This window comes from Lithobates pipiens, unplaced genomic scaffold, assembly GCF_037356315.1.
Source record: "Lithobates pipiens isolate NorthernLeopardFrog02 unplaced genomic scaffold, aLitPip1_a1.2 Scaffold_27, whole genome shotgun sequence".
NCBI lineage: Eukaryota > Metazoa > Chordata > Amphibia > Anura > Ranidae > Lithobates > Lithobates pipiens.
In genome coordinates this window covers 68,001,506-68,024,979 of record NW_027507788.1, presented here as the reverse complement: position 1 = coordinate 68,024,979, position 23,474 = coordinate 68,001,506, and the positions used below count along the sequence as shown (strand labels likewise).

The window sequence follows — 23,474 nt, the reverse complement described above, 5'->3', positions numbered from 1 at the left end:
CCACCCAAGATCCACTCTTCCACCAAAATAATTAAATGATACGCTCATATGCACGAACGCTCCAAAAGTGGTATTTTTCATCCAGTTTTCATATTGTGTGTATGAAGCTTAACTGTTAGTACATAAAAAAAAAACAATCCTCAATAAACATAAATACGGTAATTCTCTGAATAATCAGCATTCATTCAATTGTGCTTCCCTGCAAATGTGAGCATCATGTTCTGATCTTTATTGGGGAATGTTATTTTGTATATAGAGTATTTATGTGGTGAGTTTACACTTTTCATTGAACAGAGTTTGGATAACACAAAGTTAAACGGAAAGGTCATGCATGAATTCACATTATCTGGACAAAATGCTTGGGGAGATAGTGATGTGTTTCTGCTTAGGAGATGTATGTCAGCTTGGGGGTCTGCAAACTCTGCAGGGCTCCAACACACACTCGCTGCTATTCCAACCCTTAACATATTTCCACATAAACTTCCCTCCTGGCATTAAACTTTGCCAGGTATTGTGCTCAGCTTACCACCCCAAACTGATGTTCCTCCCTCAGCTCACCTCTCTCCCTGCATGTCCTGTGAGCAGAATAGCTGATCTACCCGTCAGGTAGACTTAGACCTGATCTACCCGTCAGCTAGCTGTGATTGACAGGTAGATCGAAGCGGAAGCTGTCATGGAGCCCCCTACTGACAATGCCTATTGCGAGCTGTGTCGGCGGCTGCTGGTGTAGCACCTGCCACACAGCTCACATACTTCAAAGTCTTGCAGAATGCGGCTGCTAACGGGAACTGAGTTCCTGTTGTGCAAAAAGTACAGGAACTCCCTTCCCATGCGTGCGTTCCCGCAGCACTTGAGCCCTGTATCTTGCCCTTCGCTCTCTTTCACATCCCCCCATGTGTTGTAGCTGAGCTGCCAGGAAGTAGCTATAAAAATGTGGAAGAGCTACCCCTCCCTCGTTATTTGGGAGTTGCAGTGTACCAAGACTGATACGCGATGGTCCTCCCTTCCAAATAAGTTCCCTCAGTATGCTATCTACCTTGTGGAACCATGTTTTGTGAATCCATATTGGAGAATTATGTAGAAGGTAAAGGAATTGTGGCAGGAGTATCATTTTTATTAAGCTACATCGACCTGCTGCAGATAGTGGGAGTTTTTTCCAGATTTTAGTTTTAGCTTTAAATTGATTTAACAAAGGGGCCAGGTTGTTGGTAATGAATTGTTTAGGATCTCTAGAGATATTTATACCCAGATATTTTATTTGGTTAACTATTTGTAATTGGTCTGCCCCATGAGGCAGAGATGTATCTAATGGATCGATAGGCATCAAAGGGGATTTCTCCCAATTAATCCTCAAACCTGAGAAGTGTCCAAAGGACTTAATTTTACACATGGTCTCCCTCAGAGAATTCTGTGCATCACTGAGCAATAGTAGGAGATCGTCCGCAAATAACATTACTTTTTCTTCTTCCTCTCCTCGTTTAAATCCTTTTATCACTGGAGAAGATCCAAGGGACAACGCCAAAGGCTCGATAGCAAGGGTGAAAAGAAGGGGGGACAAAGGGCACCCCTGTCTCGTCCCTCTCATCAATCGAAACCTGGCAGAGTGTTCATTATTCACTTTTACCCTCGTCCCAGGAGACCCATATAATAATTTCACCCAGTTGATAAAGTTTGGTCCAATCTGGAGTTCTCTCAGGGTTCTCCAGAGATACTTCCATTCAAGGGTATCAAAGGCCTTGGCGGCGTCCAGAGAGAGGGGGCGGCCCTATAGCCGTCCTCATCCGTAGGAATTTGAAGATTCAGAAACAGTCGTCTAATATTGTCACTGGTAGACCTACCGGGAATGAAACCCAATTGATCATGATGAACCAGCTTATGTATGACTATTTTATCTAGCCACCAAGACCTTTGCTAAAACCTTAATGTCTAAGGAAAGAAATGGGTCTATATGAGGCAGGGTTAAGTGGATCTTTATTTTCCTTAGGAATAACTATTATAGTGGACTATAATAGGCGTTAAACACCTTTAGCAGTTCTGGAAGTAGCACCTCCCCATAATGACGTTAAATTTCAATTGGAAGACCATCCGGTCCCGGGGACTTCATACCCGTCATTTCCCGTATGGTCCACCGCAACTCCTCGAGGGTGACAGGGCCGTCAAGAACAGCCCTGTCCTCTCCCAAAAGACAGGGGACCGCTAGGTCGTAGAAAAACATATTAATTTCTTCCTCATTTTCCTCTTGTTTGGACCGATGGAGATCCTCATAGTATGTTTTAAATCTATCTACTATCTCCGGTGTATATGAGGATGTCCTACCCTCACTGATAGTAATCATCGGTACAACTGATGATGGTGCATTCGTTCTAGCTAAGTAATCAGCATCCTACCTACACTTTCCCCCTCCCCAAAAGAAATTTGCTTCTGGAAAATGTGTTTGTTCTCGACTTTGCCTAATATTATTAACCGGTAAATCTGTTGTGCCTCTGTCCAGATTCTAAAATTCCCAGGTGTCGAATCACTAATATATTTTTCTTCTAGGAATGCGACTTTACCTGCTGCCCTTTCCTCCCCTTCCTTTGAGTCTTTTTTAATTTTTGAGATTTGCTGGATCAATAGTCCACAGAGGATAGCCTTAGTTGTATCCCATACTATCCCCTGGGAGGCCGAACCAATATTCAAATTTATACCTTCTTTTAATGCCTTTGATACTTCATGAGGTTCCCCCATGAGTTCCAGCCAGGCATGACTGATTCTCCATTCCTGATAGTTACTTTTTACCCCAACCTCCAATGAAGCTATTAGTGGTGAGTGGTCGGAGAGTCCTCTTGGCTTATAACTAAGGTTATTTATCATAGCGATCACCTCATCATTACCTAACATCATAACGATCCTCGATAGTGTAGAGTGTGTGCTGGAAAAGCAAGAGTAACTCCGAGATCTAGGGTTTCTCAATCGCCAAATGTTTTTCAGACCCATCTCGCCCATTAAGCGGGGTAAGCGATCCTCCAATATCCCTCTCTGATGGTTCCCCTGTCGGAGCATATCTAGTGACTGGTCAATAACCGCGTTGAAATCACCCACTACCAAAACAGGGAGTCCCGGCTTATCCAGCACAAACTCCACCAGTACAAAAAGGATCTCGGTGAGGAATATACATATTAGCCAATATAAATGTTCTATTTTCTATCTTACAATGTATAAAAACATACCGGCCCTTGTCATCAATGGGTTATACCTTTGCTCCTGTCAGGGCTGGCTTAGCCCTTCCTCCTCTGGGTTGGCTGCTCAGCTGTTGGATAATTGCCAGCTCTCTTCTCTCTCCACAGTTACCAGCTGTTCCAGATGATGCTCGTCTGGCCTGCCTATTTAAAGCCTTCCAGCTCACTTCTCCTCTGCCTTCCCGTTGGTCACATCACAAGGAACCATCTCCTGCTGTTTGTTTCAAGACTGGCTTCCTGACATCCCTCCTGGCTACTTATCCTGCTTGCAGTTGCTCTCCTTGGATCCCTGACTTCAGGCCTGGCTGATTACCCGATCTGGTTAATGAACTTTTGACTGGCTGACTACCCGATCTGGCTACTGGACTCTGGTTATGCTTGACTACGCTTTTTCTATTTACCTTTTTATTTTATTAATAAACAAGTGTGATTTAATTGTACTTCTGTCTCAGTCTGATTCATGGTTTCTGTCAGTACGCGAAGGCCATGAATTCAGAAGATACAGTCAATCCACTTGTTGGTAATATTTTTTCCAGATTGGATGAGCAAGATCACCGCATGGATCCGTTTGCCTTGGCGTTACAAAAGCTCCTGAATTGCACGGCTCACCTGGAATCCCCCATGGTGGCTGCTCTGGTACAACCTGAGTTGCAGGCCGTCCCTGTTGTTGCGCCAGTCTCTGTGCAGGCACCCGCTTCGAGTATTACCTCTATTAGAGGTATGTCTGGTTCTGTTCCGCTTCCCCAGCGATTTGGGGGCGATCCAGTTCAATGCAGAGGGTTTCTCAATCAGGTTGAGATATACTTCGAAATGCTGCCCCAGGCGTTTCCCCCGGACAGAAGCAAAGTAGGTTTTGTGATATCTTTGCTTTCTGAGAGAGCCTTGGCCTGGGCAAACCCTCTATGGGAGACGCAAAAACCTGTTGTCTTGAGTTACCCTCAGTTTGTGGCCTTCTTTAAAAGGGTTTTTGACGTTCCCGCACGTTCCGCTTCTGCTGCCAAGTGCCTAATGTCCATCAGAGTACGAGAACTGTTGCCAACTACGCCATTGAATTCCGTACTTTGGCAGCAGAGGTTGCATGGAACAATGAGGCCCTCGTGGCTGCTTTTTCTCATGGTCTCTCGGATTCCATCAAGGATGAGATAGCAGCCCGAGATATACCCACTGAGCTGGAGAGCTTGATCTCGTTTTCCATCCTCATTGACTCCAGACTCAGAGAAAGACTCTCTCTTAAGGAGCGCTTGCAGAAGCCTCCTGTACATTTGCCTCCAAGCTTTGTAGTCCCACCCATGCCTCCCTCACCTCCCATGCCTCCTGGTACCGAGTTAGTCAGTGAAGATGAACCCATGCACCTGGGCTTCACGCGTCTCTCTGCGGATGAGAGAACCTTTAGAAGGAGGGAGAGATTGTGCCTTTATTGTGGCCAGGCAGGTCACTTTTTGAAGTCTTGTCCTACCTGTCCAGGGAACGCCCAAACCTTGAGGTCCTGTCATGGACAGACCTTAGGTGGCGTTGTTTCGTCCCCAGTTATCCAGAAGGATAAGCTCCTGGTTTTGGTCACCCTTTCTTGGGCTGAGTTGTCCATCGAGATACAGGCTCTAATCGACTCTGGGGCTGCAGGCCTGTTCATTGATGCTGCATTTGTTTTGCACTTGCCATTGAGGCTCTTGACAGGAGACCTTTACAGCCTGCCCATGTGACTCATGAGACAGTTCCATTGTCCATGGCCGTAGGGGCTCTTCACCATGAGATAATCAAATTCCAAGTTATTTCCTCACCCAGGTTTCCGCTGGTTATTGGTTATCCTTGGTTACAGAGGCACAACCCTTCTTTTGATTGGCTCCGTCCCGAGGTTCTCTCCTGGTCACCACAATGCAGTGAGATATGCTTCCTGAAGGTATCCAAGGTCCTGTGCACCGCTTCACTCCCCTCCCTGCCGGAGGAGTACCGTGATTTTGGCAATGTCTTTGATAAAGGTCAAGCCGGTAGTTTGCCTCCACACCGGTCTTATGATTGCGCAATTGACCTTCAACCTGGTGCCATACCTCCTCGTGGCCGGGTTTACCCTTTGTCGGTCTTGGAGGATAAGGCCATGGAGGAGTATGTTGCTGACGCACTTTTTCGAGGTTTCATCCGCAAATCCCAGTCTCCTGCTGGTGCTGGTTTCTTCTTTGTGAAAAAGAAGAGCGGTGAACTGAGACCTTGTATAGATTATAGGGGTCTCAATTGTGTCACGATTAAGAAGGCCTACCCGATTCCATTGATTACAGTTATTTGACCCCCTCAAGGGAGCAACGGTTTTCACAAAGCTTGACTTGAGAGGGGCATACAATCTCATGCTTATTAAGGAGAGCGACGAGTGGAAAACTGTGTTTAATACCAAAACAGGCCATTATGAATAACTGGTAATGCCTTTTGGCCTTTGTAATGCCCCGGTAGTTTTCCAGGAATTTATTAACTATGTCCTCCGAGATTTGTTGTAATTGTGTGTGGTGGTTTATCTCGATGATATCCTCATATTTTCCAAGTCCCTGGAGAGCCACCACACAGATGTCTGTCGTGTGCTTAAGAAACTTAGAGAGAACAATCTCTATTGTAAACTGGAGAAGTGCGAGTTCCATCGTGAACAGGTTACATTCCTGGGCTATGTCATTTCCACTGCTGGTTTTTCGATGGACCCAGAGAAACTTTCGGCAGTCCTACAGTGGCCTTGACCCGTGGGTTTACGTCCTCTGCAGCGTTTCCTGGGCTTTGCCAACTACTATTCGTAACTTCTTGTCTCTAGCCAAGCCTCTGACAGATATTACCTGAAAGGATGGAGTCCATTAAGGCCTTTGAGACTCTCAAGGCTGCCTTTGTTTCTGCTCCTGTGTTAGCACATCCTGATCCTACGTTGCCTTTTATCCTAGAAGTTGATGCTTCTGAGACTGGAGTTGGCGCCCTTCTGTCTCAACGTCCTAACTCTGAGAGCGCTATGCATCCGTGTGGCTACTTTTCCAAGAAACATCTGCTGATCTCCAGCTGTATATATATATATATGCTGTATATATGTAATATATACATAAATATATAATATACACACAGAAATGGCTTAAGGATACACACCTCTTAACTGAGGGATCACATGAGCCATACCATGTGTTAAACCATAATGAAAACGTGAAAACGTTTTTTAAATTGGCAGCACAGTGGTGTAGTGGTTAGCACCCCCCGCCAAGCAGCAAAAAGGTTCATTGGTTCAAATCACAGCTTGCATAACAGTTTAAATTTGCTGTCCCCTCAAAATAACTCAATACACAGCCATTAATTTCTAAACTGCTGGCAACAAAAGTGAGTACATCCCTAATTGAAAATTGGCCACCATTATTTTCCAGCACTGCCTTAACCCTCTTGGGAATGGAGGTTCACAAGTAGCCACTGGAGTCCTCTTCCACTCCATGACAACATCACAGAGCTGGTGGATGTTGGAGACCTTGAGCTCCTCCACTTTCCATTTGAGGATGCCCCACAGATGCTCAATAGGGTTTAGGTCTGGAGACATGCTTGGCCAGTCCATCGCCTTTACCCTCAGATTCCTTAGCAAGGCAGTGGTCGTCTTGGAGGTGCATTTGGGGTCGTTATGTTGGAATACTGCCCTGCGGCCCAGTCTCCACAGGGAGGGGATCAGGCTCTGCTTCAGTATGTCACAATACATGTTGGCATTCATGGTTCTCTCAATGAACTGTAGCTCCCCAATGTGGGCAGCACTTATGCAGTCCCAGACCATGAAACTCCCCCCCACCATGCTTGACTGTAGCCAAGACACACTTGTCTTTGTACTCCTCACCTGGTTGCTGCCACACACGCTTGACACCATCTGAACCAAATAAGTTTATATTGGTCTCATCAGACCGCAGGACATGGTTCCAGTAAACCCTGTCCTTAGAATGCTTGTCTTCAGAAAACTGTTTGCAGGCTTTTCTTGTGCATCATCTTTAGAAGAGGCTTCCTTCTGGGACGACAGCCATGCAGACCAATTTGATGCAGTGTGCGGCGTATTTTATGAGCATTGACATATTGACCCCCCACCCCTTTAACCTCTGCAGCAATGCTGTCAGTACTAACATGTCTATTTTCCCAAAGACAGCCCCTGGATATGATGCCGAGCACGTGCACTCAGCTTTTTTAGCCAACCATGGCGAGGCCTGTTCTGAGTGGGACCTGTCCTGTAAAACCACTGTATGGTCTTGGCCACCTTGCTGCTGCTCAGTTTCAGTGTCTTGGCAATCTTCTTATAGCCTAGGCCAGTGATGGTCAACCCTGGCACCCCAGATGTTTTGGAACTACATTTCCCATGATGCTCACCAACACTGCAGAGTGCATGAGCATCATGGGAAATGTAGTTCCAAAACATCTGGGGTGCCAAGGTTCGCCATCACTGGCCTAGGCCATCTTTATGTAGAGCAACAATAATTTTTTTCAGATTCTCAGAGTTTTGCCGTGAGGTGCCATGTTGAACTTTCAGTAACCAGTATAAAAGAGCGAGAACGCCAAATTTAACATACCTGCTCCCCATTCACACTTGAGACCTGGTAACACTAACGATTCACATGACACCCAGTAGGGGAAAATGTCTAATTGGGCCCAATTTGTACATTTTCACTTAGGGGTGCACTCACTTTTGCCAGCGATTTAGACATTAATGGCTGTGTGTGGAGTAATTTTAGGGGGCAGCAAATTTACACTGTTATACAAGCTGTACGCTCACTACTTTACATTGTAGCAAAGTGTAATTTTATCAGTGTTGTCACCTGAAATAGATATAATAAAATAGTCACAAAAATGTGAGGGGTGTACTGACTTTTGTGAGATGCTTAAGCCATTTGTATATTATTTAAGTGGCATTGCTATAGTAAGTGTATTTTTTATGCCTAGCGCTGACATGATGGTGTCTAAAAGCTAGAGGATCTGTTTCCTGTTGGTGTGTCTGTTAGGGGGATCCTCCTCTGTCTCTCGCATCTTCAGGCTGGCTATGAGACACAAGCATGCTGAATGCCGTGGCTGTTTTGTTTTATGATGATCGTTTTCTTTGACTGTACATGTAAGTCGCTACAATATAAATCCTTTCACAAGTGCGACAGGCTTCACTATATGCTGCTTTATTTCTAGGGGTGCACTGAATGGGTTTTTTGGTGCCGAAACCGATATCGAAAATTAAAAATACACTAGACCAAAAACCGAAACTGATACCTAAAATGACCGATACTGAAACTTATTTAAAAAAAATTATATTTTTATACAGGACATGGTCAGAGACTGGGGACATGGTACAGGAGACGGTCAGACTGGGGACATGGTAAAGGAGATGGTCAGAGACTGTGCAGCCAGCCAGTGCCCCCCTAGTGCAGCCAGCCAGTGTCCTCCCCCAGTGCAGCCAGCCAGTGTCCTCCCCCAGTGCAGCCAGCCAGTGTCCTCCCCCAGTGCAGCCAGCCAGTGTCCTCCCCCAGTGCAGCCAGCCAGTGTCCTCCCCCAGTGCAGCCAGCCAGTGTCCCCCTAGTGCAGCCAGCCAGTTCCCCCCCCCCCCCAGTGCAGCCAGCCAGTGTCCGCCCCCCCCAGTGCAGCCAGCCAGTGTCCGCCCCCCCCAGTGCAGCCAGCCAGTGTCCGCCCCCCCCCCCCCAGTGCAGCCAGCCAGTGTCCGCCCCCCCCAGTGCAGCCAGCCAGTGTCCGCCCCCCCCAGTGCAGCCAGCCAGTGTCCGCCCCCCCCCAGTGCAGCCAGCCAGTGTCCGCCCCCCCCAGTGCAGCCAGCCAGTGTCCGCCCCCCCCCAGTGCAGCCAGCCAGTGTCCGCCCCCCCAGTGCAGCCAGCCAGTGTCCACCCCCCCCAGTGCAGCCAGCCAGTGTCTCCCCCCCCAGTGCAGCCAGCCAGTGTCCCCCCATTGCAGCCAGCCTGTTTGATTAAAGCGCCAGGAACATCACAGCTTTCATTTCAATAGCTGTGTGTTCCCTGCCACAAGCTGTCACATACAGCCCCTCCCCCTTGTCCGGGCACTTTGATAGTCAGGTCACCTATCCAATCCTGGGACGGGTGATCTGTCTATCAAAGTTCCCCAGACAAGGGGGAGGGGCTATATGTGACGACACATGGCAGGGAACACACAGCTAATGAAATGAAAGCTGTGATGTTCCCGGCGCTCTAATCAACCAGGCGGCAGAGGCTGCTCTCCTGCGCTATAGGACACCCCCTTGACGGGTGGCACCAGGGGCGGGGCGGAGCCCCATTTTCGACTCCGTTATCAGCCGTTTTTCTCTTTCGGCAAATTGCCGAAAAGGGCATTTTTGGCCGATATGTTCCCGGCGGCCGAAATTTCGGTGCATCCCCTATTTATTTCCATTTGGTGATGATATCCCCTTGATTGGGTGAGATACCAACTGACTGCAAGAAGTTTACTGCTTTGTTGCTGCCTGGAACAAGTGAATGGATGCAAGCTTTGCAGTGTATTTTAACCATCTACTTACTGGTGATTGACGAGTCCAGATGTGATCCCTTGGGAAGTTATTTATCAATGCCTATCACTTGCTAATATCTGTTAAGCAGATTTGATTCTCATGTGGTGTGCTTACCTATACACAATGATTAAATGGAAAAACCTCCCCAGTAAATGGGGTTTTTAGGCAGCAAGATAAAAATAAGAAATGGTACAATTGGATAATGATATAAAAAAGATAATATTTATTCAAAAAGGGGGCAGAACAAAACCCCCTTAGCATAACAGTAAAAACATGAGCTCCTATGGCAACAGAATGTTAAAAACACAAAAAAATAAAAAAAGGAGAAGCAGATACACATGAACATTTACATATCCACATGGACTGGTACAAATCAGAGATGTGAAATATAAGTGGCATTACATTAACATTCACATCAAGTAGTACAAATCAAAGATGTGAGGTACAGGTGGTACTGACGCGTTTCGACCCACATTTGGGTGTTTGGGACATGCTGTTAGGGAAATGTATAGCAATTATTTTCTACACACAATGTTTGACATATTACTGTCACATACATAAATATATATATTTACCCCATAAATGTATCCAAATAGCGACACAATTTAATTCCACAAGTAATGCTTCTCACTTGGAAGAAAGGGGAAAGACAAAAAACAACCACAGGAGCCGCAATCCAAGACGGGCCGGGGCCACAAATTATGCCTTACGAGAGGTCACACTTAAGTCCACATCCTCCCCCTAAACTAGGAGGGAGGAGGGACAATCACCCGGTGGTATGGTGGTGGGCAGGCAGTACCTGTGGTAATAAAGTAGAAAAAATAGTAAGTAGTATTTTATTGAATGCCAAATATGCAGTATCGGCAAATAGGCCCAATAGGACATATTGGCTTAGCCAAAAAGTGTCAGGAGAAATGGAAAAGGACATAAGTGTATGTATTATCCCCTCCCATATCTCCAACAACTTATTGTATGCATTGGTGGTATATCCATACGTACCAATCCCCACCCAGAGGCAAGCAGCAAGGGGCATCACATCAAAACGCCCATAAAGTTTTTGTTGGATAACCCATGTGACATATATGTGAATGGTAATAGGAGTGTATATATATATATATATATATATATATATATATATATATATATATATATATATATATATATATATATATATATATATATATATATATATATATATATATATATATATATATCTTTTTTACATCATTATCCAATTGTACCATTTCTTATTTTTATCTTGCTGCCTAAAAACCCAATTTTCTGGGGAGGTTTTTCCATTTAATATTCGGTCAGGGGGGGGTGCTCTTAAATCCCTTTGGGAATGTGTCTCTCTTGTTAACCTATACACTATGAAAACTGGTGAAGAGATTATCATCTTTTCCTATTTTGATACTTCAAAGACTGTTTCTTTTTATTAACGCTGCATGGGGACTTTTTATATATAAATGTTTAACACTGTAGATACTTATATTTTCTCTTTTTGTATAATTTTATTTCATATCAGCACCTACCCAGTATGTCCTGAGGAAGCTATTGAAATGCCAAATGCTTTGTGTATATATACGCAAGCGTATATATGCATATTGCTAATTGCACTCTTCACAGACTTTCATCTACTTAGAGAAAGGATCCAGATCTTCATGTCTGTTCTATTGGGTATCTGTTGACCTTGTCAAGTAATGGGGGGTGTTGTTTGTTATGTCATTTTAATATTTTTTGTAATAAAGATACAGTTTTTATAATTATCGTCTCATGATATGCCCAAAAATATATATATATTTTTTTAGAGAGCGTTAATCTTTCAGTCATTCTATATACCAGTTGAATGTTGGCATAGTGGGGGTTCTCCCTTTCTATGTTTAGATCAAAGCGTATTTATGTGTTAGAATGGCTCAGTCGAAGTCCAGACCTAAATACAATTGAGAATCTGTGGCAAGACTTGAAAATTGCTGTTCACAGATGCTCTGCATTCAATCTGACAGAGCTTGAGCTATTTTGCAAAGAAGAATGGACAAAAAGCTTACTCTCTAGATGTGCAAAGCTGGTAGAGACATGCCCAAAAAGACTTGCAGCTGTAATTGCAGCAAAAGGTGGTTCTACAAAGTGTTGACTCAGGGGGGCTGAATGCAAATGCACGCCACACTTTTTACATATTAATTTGTAAGGAATTTTGAAAAACATTTTTAATTTTCCTTTCACTTCACAATTATGTGCCACTTTGTGTTGGTCTATACATAAAATCCCAATAAAATAAATGTATGCTTTTGGTTGTAACAGGACAAAATGTGGGAAATTTTAAGTGTTATGAATACTTTTTCAAGGCACTATAGTATACATCGCTTTCTTTTCACCACTGTAAATGAAATAATGTAGGTTCCATGATCTTTTTTTGAAGGATGAAGGAACTCGTACTTGTGCTACACCAATCCCAGCAAACTCAGAAAATGACCCCCCAGAAAATGAGGATCTGTCAAAATGTTTATCAGGACCATCCCTTGGTTTGGAAGTTGCTAGTCCAGGCAGTACATCTCTTACAGAAGGACCACCAGCCAAAAAGAGGAGAAAGCACAAGGAGGAGAAAGTGTTAAGCCCAACTCTACTTCCGACAGAACCTCTTCTAGATCAGGTGAGTCAGTGCAGTTTAGTCAACAGATGTTTATTCACGATATTAATTATGTGTAGGCTTATCATGTTCCTGATTGGCATTTTCCAGGTGAAGATGGAGGAAGATTACTTGTGTGATGGGGGTGAGGAACTTGGCCTGAGTTGGAATTCTCTCAGCCCAAGAGACAAGATTCTTCAGTACACCAAATTCTCCAGTCCTGGACCATGCTCAGATTTTGACTAATCCTCGGAGACCAAACATAACGCAACATGACTTCTATCACCTCAAATAAATCAGTGGGTCTTCTGCACAGCAAACAAAAAAAGTGTTGATACTTTACTTTATCACTGAAGGTATATGCCGTGTACACACAATTGGAATTTTGGTCCAACGGAATTCCAATGGGATTTCGCTCAAGCTGTCTTGCATACACGCGGTCACACCAAATTCCGACTGTCAAGAACGCGGTGACATACAACACTTACAACGGGATTAGAAAAAGGAAGTTCAATAGCCAGTAGCCAATAGCTTCTGCCTCGTAGTTGAATTTGAGCATGCGTGAGTTATGGCACGTCGGAATTGCATACACACTATCGGAATTTCCATCTGAAAAATTGAGAACCTGCTCTCAATCATTTGCTGGCGGAAATGCGGCCAGCAAAATTCCAATGGAACATACACACGGTTGCATTTTCTGGCGAAAAAGCTCTCATCTGTGTTTTGCTGGCCAAAATTCCGGCCGTGTGTGCATTAGAGTGTAGGACTTGTATAACCAAATATAGTTAGTATGTTGAACAAGATGTTATGTGGATGATGTAACATTCACTTAAAGGGCAGATCTAGTAAAAGAGCTCCATACATAGTTGGCACTTCTATAAAGGAGGACTGGAAATGTTTTGCCTGGGGTAAATAAAATAACCTGTGCTACATTATGGCATAGTTTTAAAACATGAATTACCCAATATATGCTATACTGTATAATATATATATATATATTATAAAAAGCAATTTTTCATTCTATAAAGATTGTACAGGATAACCTTTTAAAAATTGTATATTTTATAAATTAAATCAAGATGTCTGTCACTGTCCTAAATAAACTACCATACACTTGTCACATAGAATCCTCATAATTCACTTTCCTTCTAAGATACTCTGTTACTGTGCAAATTAAAGACAACGTGAGAGATTCTTGCTGGGCACTATACACTGTTTTGTTCCTCTGTCAAGTCTGTGGGTCTAAAATCTTTGTCGGAGCATACACATGGTTAAGTGGCAGTGTTCGGATCTGGCAATTGGTTTGTCAGACCTGAGCATTACATCCTGGAATGCTCCTCCATTCATAGAAACAGGTATTTCCAGCAGTGTATCAAATTGGCACATGAGTGCAGCTAAGGAATCAATAGGTAGGGGTTGTTTTAGAAAAAGACCTGTGCCCTGAAAAGAGAGCTGGTCCCCCTGAATTGCCAGATACACCCTAGCAGTTTTTCTTTCTGCATTTTCCAAAAACTTGCAGAAAAAAATGGCATGTTCAAAAGACTCATTATGCCTCATAGATTATACTTTTATGTGTTTTCTTTCAAAATGGGGTCATTTTTGGGGCGTTTTTATTGTCCTGGTGCTCCAGGGCCTTCAAAAATGCAAGCGGTAGTCAAGAAATTATGTGTAATTTATGCTCCTAGAATGCCTGATGGTTCTCCCTGCATCTTGGGCCTCTGTATGTAGCCAGGCTGTATAAAAGTCTAACACATGTGGTATCGCCATACTCAGGAGGAGTAGTAGAATGTGTTTTGGGGTGTAATTTGTGGTATGCATATGCAGTGTGTGAGAAATGACCTGCTAATATGACAATTATGTGAAAAAAATCTTGCTCTTGCAAAGAATTGTGGGGAAAAAAAATACAACTTCACAAAACTCACCATGCCTCTTACTAAATACATTGGCATGTCTACTTTCCAAAAAGGGGTCATTTGGGGGCTATTTATACTTTCCTGGCTTGTTAGGGTTTCAAGAAATGAGATAAGCCATCAGTACTTCAGGTGTGATCAAGTTTTCAGAGATTGGTAGCATAGTTTGTGGACTCTTAACTATCACACAGACCAAATATTATAAATGGATTTGGGTTATTTTTTACCAAAGATATGTAGCAGTATACATTTTGGTCAAAATTTATGAAGAAAAATTACTAATTTGCTAAATTTTATAACAAAGAAAAATTCATTTTTCTTTACTTACATCAGGGGACACAGAGCCATAGTAGTTGCTATGTGGGTTATATCAGACCAACAGGTGATGGACACTGGCACACCCCTAATGCGTGTACTCCCCTAAATAACCCCTCCCACTACTGAGAGTCCAGTTTTTTTCGCCAGTGTCTAAGGTGTTGGTTACGAGTAAAGATGTGCTGTGCTGAGCTCCACTGGTAGTAATCTTGCTGGGGCTAGCCATGCTGACTGGATCCGTTTTGATGTCTTTTCATGGGCTAAATGAATGGTATCCGGGCCTTGTGTCCTGAAGAAATTAGGTTTTGCTTGCGAATGCTTCTCTTTGAGAGCTGGGCTCTGGGATCCATTACTTTTTGGTAGTGAGACCAAAAAGTTTTTACTGGCAGGGTGCTGTCGCAGGTCCAAGATTGTGGGTAACCCGACGTTCCCCGGTTCCTGAACGTTTCCTAAAAGGTCTCGGAGCCTACCGTGAAGGGTGAAGATCTTTATCTCTGATAAAACCCTGCTGCAAGGATAAGGTAAGGGAGATTTTCTCAGGAATTTCTCTTTCTGTGTATAATGTTGTCATGTCTATGTGTCACCACTTGGGGCTGTATTGAGCACTCACTGTCCTGATGCTGGAAACAGCAAGGAAGCCTTCGCTCTCCTCCAGCCGCAACAGATACTCCGGTAAGAAGGGGGGGTCTGGTCTCCTGGGCCCCCAAATATTTGTTTTTCCCCCTTCAGGGGACAGGATGCAAAGTAGTTGCCTTTAAAAAAAAAAAAAAAAAAAAAGTACAGGCCGCATCAGCGGAAGATTTACCCCCCCCCCCGCCATGGGAAAGCACTTTCCTTTGAAAGGAGGGGGGCCGTAATTCACGGGGGCGTGGCTAACGATGTCAGAAGCTGCTTTTAGTGCTGTGTATGTGAAAGCTGCTGCTGGCTGTGAAGGGACAGAGCAGGTGGATGGCTTGGTCAGGTTAGTGAACACAGGCTTATTCATTTGGCACATTATACTTTACTGAAGCTAGGGTTAATAGCAGCTAATGGCGCTGAACTATAGCCTAGCAATGTACATTCTTTTGCATAGTGCCTCTGCTTTATGCTTCAGGCTATGAATGGTAATGGAATCAAGAACTTCACTGTAAACTAAATCCATTTCCAAAAGAATGTCATCCTCCTCTGAGAGGGATACGGCTAGTCAGATTGAGCCGTCAGGGTAAAATTGTTGCATAGAACACTTCAGTCCCTGTATATATCATACAAACGGGTTTTTTCTTCTACCATTTGTAAATTGAAAAGAAGATTAATGCTATGATGTCTCTCCATAGTGGGACTAAACATGGCAGATTCCCATCTAGTCCTCAGGACCCTTTTGTTGAGGTGCAGGAGGCTGGGGATCAGGTAGATCTTCCCAAATATTGGAAGATACTTATTTATCCTCTTCGGAGGATCCTAATATGGAAGGCGTAGCATCTCAAGTCAGGTTGCTTGTGTACTCCCTTAACCACTTGCCGACCAGCGCACGACGATGTACGTCGACAGAATGGCACGGGCAGGCAAATGGGCGTACATGCACGTCCCTTTAAATTTGCAGCCCTGCCATCGGGAGCGCGCCGCCGGCGCCGCGCTCCCGCGCTGGTCGGGACCCCCGTGAGTCCGGTCGCGGGACCCGCGGACTCGATCGCCGCGGGCATCCCCGCGATCGTCTCATGGAGCGGCCGAATGGAGAAGTGCCGTTGTAAACAACATTTCTCCATTCTGCCTAGCAACTAGTGACGCTGATCTCTGCTCCATGTGATTAGAGCAGAGATCAGTGTTCACTAAATGAAAGCCCAACCCCCCCACAGTTAGTAACACGCCCCTAGGAATACTTAACCCCTACACTGCCACCCACTGGTTAACCCCTTCACTGCCAGTGTCATTTACACAGGAATCACTGCATTTATATAGCAGTGATTACTGTATAAATGACAATGGTCCCAAAAATGTGTCAAAAATGTCCGATGGGTCCCCCACAATGTCGCAGTCACAATAAAAAATCGCTGATCGCCGCCATTACTAGTAAAAAAAATAATAAAAAATTATTAATAAAAATGCTATAAAACTATCCCTATTTTGTAAACGCTATAACTTTTGCGCAAAGCAATCAATAATCGCTTATTGCGATTTTTTTTTAACCAAAAATATGTAGAAGAATACGTATCGGCCTAAACTGAGGGAAAAAAATGTTTTTTTATATATTTTTGGGGGATATTTATTATAACAAAAAGTAAAAAATAATGCGTTTTTTTTCAAAATTGTCGCTCTATTTTTGTTTATAGCACAAAAAATAAAAACCGCAGGGGTGATCAAATACCACCAAAAGAAAGCTCTATTTGTGGGAAAAAAAGGACGTCAGTTTTGTTTGGGAGCCACGTCGCACGACCGCGCAATTGTCAGTTAAAGCGACGCAGTGCCGAATCACAAAAAGTGGTCTGGTCTTTGACCAGCAAATTGGTCCGGTCTGAAAGTGGTTAATCAACCCTTTTGCTGCCTGCGGCACAGGCTCTTGAGGTACCTACCTCCTAATTAGGTTCATTAGAACCTCCCCCACCTGGGAATGTTTTTTCCTATTCATGCATAGCTAAAAACAAAAAGCTTATGTATTTTGAATGGGAACATCCGGCTAAACAATATTATCCTCTACACTTTATCTGTGAAAGGATTTCTATAAAGAAGATGGGGGGTTCCAGCAATTGATGCTGCAATCGCCTCAGTGAGCAGAGTCTCACATTTCCGGTGGATAATGCACTGATGTTAAAGGATCCAGCAAATTAAAGTTGGAACTTACTTTTAAAGACCAGATGTCTTTTGCAGTTCAGTAGCGCATCCGGTTCTTGCTGCAATTGGTGTATCTCAGTCCATTAACCCTTTAACGTTCTGCTCCACCATTTTGGTGGAGCACATTTTGAGTCATGCCAACTCATTGAAAAATTAGGACTTCAAAGGGTTAAGGAACAGTTTGTGGAGATACCTGAAATTCTGCCTGATCAACAGGCCCGGCAATGGGCTGGTGTATCTGACGCACTATGTCTCACAGTAGATGATATGAAAGACTCTATCATTTAAGCCTTATGGCTTATGCTTGGACTAGTGCATTCTCACAGATTTCTGTGGCTGAAATATTGATCAGCCGAAGCACTGTGTAAAAAGCTCTTAGCCAGTTTGTTTCCCTTCATTGGGTATGGCTATTAGATATGATCTGGATAAGTACATCCAAAGGACCTCTAATAGGGTAAATCTCTCTTTACCGGTAAAAAGAGGTTTATTTCTCCTTTATCGTGCTACCTCTCCTATGCCAGGGGCATCTGTTTCTAGGCAGTCTCAGGTTCAAGTGAAAGTCCCCAAGGACAGCACCAGGGTCTTGGGGCAGAAAGCCCACAAAGCAGAATGCTAAAGCCTTCTCATGAAGGGGCACTCCCACTCTTTCAGTGAGGGGAAAGGTCCTGCAATTGTCAAGATCTAGCAGGAACAATGTCAAGACAGATGGATTTCTGCAATATTTTCTCTAGGTTATGACTAGAGTTCCCGAGAGTTTCCGTCTCCTCTGAGAATGCTCCATAAGGATCCAGAGAAAGTCTCTTTCTGGCCTCTGGATCAGCTGTTATCCCAGTTGCTGATACATATAATTGGATAACACCTCAAATTTATTGGGATTTTTAAGGCAATATAGAAAAAAATAATACTAAAATGTATATGAAAAAATATATAAATTTTTATTACAACTATCAAAAGATATTACAAAACCACAATGATCCATAAAATAACAGTGTTGTGCTAACATATGTATATGGCATAGAATGTTACTACATGCGTAGACTCTATCCAGCAAAACAGGCAGCTCTTTTCCTACGCGTTTCGAAAAATGTGCATTAACAATTTCTTCTTCAGGGAAGTCACTGTCTGCAAGCACACAACAAGCAATAAATATTACAGAAATTACATATATACAAAAGACATGATACATTGAAACCCAATACTTGAATACTCACATGCTATTTCTGTACCAAAAGTAGGCACTATCTCCTCTTTAGGCGACCGTTCCAGAAACGGAAAGACAGGCCAAGAGAGGAGGGGATTGAGCCACAAATGTGGAGATGGTAAGGATAATGGTAATATGGATCTGTTTGCAAGGTCACCGCATTCAAAGCCCTGGAGTCCAAATGAACTCAACAAAGGATGGGAATAAAAGGATTCCTTTGCACAAATGTCCAATGGCCCATCAAATAGGAAGATGTTATGTTGTATAAACCTCAATCTTGTCTAAAAGACCTACAACAAAAAAGAACCAAGAAACATTTTAGTCTACTCCCTAGCCTTACATCTAACATAGGACAGAGATTCCCAAAGTGTAGCTTACCGCCATAACGAGGTTTCCTAGTTTTATACGAATATCACCGAATCTGGGGCATCCAAAGGACATAGGAGAAATTCCCACCTACTTAGAGCTTCTGGCGTCTGCCTTAAATAGCCCTTATTGAGTGGATTGGCACCAAAAGACTTCCTCCAATCAACACAGAGGCTCCTCCCATCTCTCTAACCACTTCATTCTGATTGGAGGTTCTCCGAAGAGCTCCTCCTCTTTTCAACAATAACTTTTTTTCATTGGAGATCACCCAGGTGATTGCTCCAGGTATATAGATTCTTATTGGTCAAAATCGCGGCATTTTTGCCGCCATTTACATCACTTCCGGTATGGCCACTTCCGCCGGAACCGGAAGTGACGTCATTTTCCGAAAACCGGAAGTGACAAAAAAAACCAAAAAAAAAAAAACCTTTTGTACTTCCTGGAGAAAACATCTTACTGGGCATGACTGTAAGCAATGACTGCAAGTTATTATAAGAATGCATGGGAGGAAATAAACACTACAAAATGAATCGCTAAATCTATTGCAATCCATTTGAAAGGGGGCTCATCTTAATAGACTCAAATTAATGGGCATGTGGAAATAAATCCACAAAAGTGACCATAACTAATACAGATACACCAATTAAATTTGTCACCTGCAGTGTGTCACTAAGGCAAGAACTAAAACCACCGACACAGGAATAAACTGGATAAACCTCCAGATGCCACACACAGTGGCTATCGGGAACGAAAACCAATGCCCAAATTAGTGGCAAAAAAAGGGGAGCGAAGAAAGGGGTAAGAATAACCCCAACCACAGCGCCCTCCCAACAAAACCACCCCGATGGGCTTACCTGTGCCGGGAACGCGGTGACCACAGATCCCACCAAACCTATTATAAATCACTTAAAAACATGTTAAAGACATCAAGTATTGTTCACATAAAGAAAATTGTGTATAAAGATACAAATGTATTTTATTTTTATATTGTTAAGAAAGAAAAAAAAATAAAAAAATAAAATAAAAAAGAAAAAAAGGAGAAACAGAATCACATCTGGGTAAGGAGCCCAATTGTCCACCAACCAGCTAATCATTCAGTTTTACCTGAAACATAGCCCTCCAGGAATGGCCTGAAGCTCTCTGTTTCATTAAGCCCTGGATAAATTGTAGCTTCCAAGAATTTGATCCAACGCATTTCACGTTGCAAGAGTGTCTTGTTCCAATCCCCCCCTCTAATGGGTATATGTACCCGGTCTATCACAGTAAAGTTTACAACCGGCATCCTATATGCATGAGCGTCCGCAATATGTCTCCCCAAAGGGAGATAGAGGTTGCAGATCCTCATGGCAGACAAGTGTTTACTGATACGTTGGCCTAATTCTTGTTTGGTCTTTCCAATGTAGAAAGCCCCGCACTCACATTGAAACAGGTAAACAACGCCTTTAGTTTTGCAATTAGCGAAGTGTTTTAGTCGAAAACTCTCACCGTTAGGTAACTTGAAAGTAGTCCGTTGTTTTATGTATTCACAGCCGGAACAAGACCCACATGGGTATGTTCCCCAAGTTTTGCACGGATCTAGGCGTTGGTTACCCTTATATTCACTTTGTACCAATGAATCCCCAAGAGAGCCGGCCTTACGAAAGGTGATTTGAGGTTTTGGGGTAACAACCGTCGATAATATTGGATCCTCTGTTAATATTGATCAATATTTTGTAAGAACATTTTTTATTCTATCATGCTCGTTTGAAAACCGTAATATTAATCTAGTTGTATTCTCGTTCTTCTTAGGTTTACTTTTACCAAATAGCAAAGTTTGTCTATCTTGATTTTTAACACGGTTGAAGGCCTTTTTTTTGAAGGCCTCAATTCATCCGCCTCTTTTTGAAAGGCTTCATTGGTTGTACAGTTGCGTTTAATTCGCAACATTTGACTATATGGAATGGATTTTTTCAAAGATTCCGGATGGAAACTGCCGGCATGCAAAAGCGTATTGCCAGCAGTTTCCTTCCTGAATAATTTTGTAGTGAGTTGCCCCACTGTATCTTTCATGATGGTGATGTCTAGGAAATCAATTTGGGTCCGATTATAGGACATAGTGAAAAAGAGATTCAGATTATTTTGATTCATCATTTCAAGACAAGTTTTTAATATTTCCTCCGGGCCATTCCAAACCATAAATAAATCGTCAAAATAACGTTGCCACAGTACGATGTACTTAGTGTATGTGGCCCATGCCTCATCAGACAAAAAGCTTTTTTCCCACTCCCCCAGGTACAAGTTGGCATAAGAGGGTGCGCAACATGTGCCCATGGCCACCCCTTGTACCTGGAGGTAGTGGGATCCTTTAAATAAAAAAACATTATGTCTAAGTATGAAGTCAAGCATTAATAAAATAAACTCATTAAATTTCCATTCGGTAGTTGACCTTTGTTGTAAAACTCGTTGTATTGCCTTTATTCCTAAATCGTGGGGAATGCTATTGTAGAGAGATTCGATGTCTATGGTTACCAATATTGCTGTTTCCGGGATTATCAAATACTCCAGGATTTGCAATAAATGGATAGTATCTTTAGTGTATGATGCTAATTCCAAAACGTGTGGTCTTAGATGATCATCTATGACCTGGCTTGCAGCCTCCGAGATACAGCCCTTACCAGAGATAATCGGTCTGCCCGGGGGATTCTGAATATTTTTATGTATTTTTGGTAGTGCATACATGGTCGGTATTCTTGGATATTTTAGTACGTATAAAATCCCACATCTCTGTAGGCTCCATCAACCAGGTCATAGAATTTTTGATTATATTTGTCTACACAGTACGCCGAAATTCTACAGTAGCATTTCCGATCGTTAAGGATTTTAAGGCACATGGCTTCATACATGGAGTTATCCATTAAAACGATGTTACCCCCCTTGTCTGATTGTTTTATTGTAATTTCTACATTGTCCTGGAGTGATTTTAGCGCATGTTTCTGTTCTAAATTAAGATTTTTTTGCTTACCCTTATCCTTTTTCATTTTTTTGATTTCTTTAGTTGTCAACCTGACGAACAATGCTAGGGCTGGATTGGAACTCAATGGGGGAAATTTATTGGATTTTTTCTTGTATACTTTTTTTATCACAGGTGGGGAAATCTGCTCAAGATCTTCGTCTGAACTGTCTTCACTATCAATTTCCTCTTCCCAATCTTCCAGCACTGATTCATTTTCCTGCAGCAGCTGATTAAGGTCACGCAGGGCCCTAAAGTCGGCTGCTGTAAGATTAGATGAAATAACCTCTTGTTTTGGTTGTTTACTATAGAAGCATTTAAAGAGTACCTTACGTGCAAATAAGTTAATGTCTTTGATGACTTCAAAGTCATCTAATGATTTATTAGGGCAAAATGACAGCCCAAGTGAAAGCACCTGGCTTTCAATAGCCGTGAATGTATGCGACGATAGATTTATGATGTTTAAACCACCTTCACCTATATTAGTACATGTTTCTACTTCTAAGACTGGGTTAGGACTGGAGTTTGGGTTGGAACTATTTTGTCTAAAAAATCATCTAATTGTTTTTGTGTTTTTGGAACCGCCCCTAATTCCTTAGGGCTTTTGGTATTTCTATTTTTCTCAGATGGAATAGTTTTTAGGTTATCTTTCCTATCTCTTAGATTTCTTGACGGCCCCCCATTTTTAGATAGATGTGGGCCTTGTTGAACTTCAGTTGTACGTTTTTTTGTAACCTGTTGGGTTTCATGGTCTATATCTTGTGTTTTCGCAAAAGGACCCTTTCTTTTTGTTATTGGTCCCTCCATACGAGAGGAAGCCGAAGACGAGGAAGCATTGGAGGGTGTGTCTGAATTATAGTCATTCTTGTATTCATATGTTTTGGTTGCATTTTTGTTACCAATTTTATTTTTATTGGTCTGTTGCCATTTGTATGCCCGATTTTCGCTAAATGCATTTTTATCCCTCCAATATTTCCTCTCTTTTTTTTGAAGGATTGATTTCCCATATTCCTTCAGATGGTCTCTTAATTTTGCCTCTAGGCTCGCATAGTCCTCATGTATTTTTAAAGGGACTAAACGAGCATAGAGAATGTCAATCTCTATATTCAATTCCTCTAGTTGTTGTCTATATTCTCTCTGTAATAACATCATCAGATTTTTCGAACAGTCATTCAGATGAGATTCCCAACTCTTTTTTAGTTCATTCGAAATGTGACTAAGAATAGGGAATATCTGAATTCTTAAGCCGATAGGGTTGATATTTTCCTGAATGTAACGTTCTAGAGACTGTATGTGCCAATGCAGAGCTGATTTTTTTTCTCCAGTATTTTAGTTAAATTAGAAAATAGTGAATTCAAGTCAGATATCACCTGTTCCTTTGCTTGGAAGCTGGATTGAATGGTGGACATGAGCTCCTCCCAATTCTGCCCTAAAAGATCCCCCATTTTTAGGGGAAAAAAAAAAAAATTAAATTAAATATACATGCATATATATATTGCTCTCAATGTCCCGAGAGTAAATACTTAGGAGGAAAAAGCCTCACCACACGAGGAACTATTAACC

At 42.7% G+C, this 23,474-nt stretch overlaps 1 protein-coding gene across 1 annotated transcript in view; it reads left to right on the top strand.

The window, feature by feature from the left end:
* TFPT (TCF3 fusion partner) overlaps positions 1-13,533 on the top strand; it is a 113,983-nt gene extending 100,450 nt beyond the window's left edge. The window contains exons 5-6 of the mRNA XM_077457068.1: positions 12,119-12,349; positions 12,437-13,533. Coding sequence (XP_077313194.1) covers positions 12,119-12,349; positions 12,437-12,571 — 366 coding nt within the window. The 3' untranslated portion in view covers positions 12,572-13,533. The remainder of the gene's footprint in view (positions 1-12,118; positions 12,350-12,436) is intronic.
* The last annotated feature ends 9,941 nt before the right edge of the window (positions 13,534-23,474 follow it).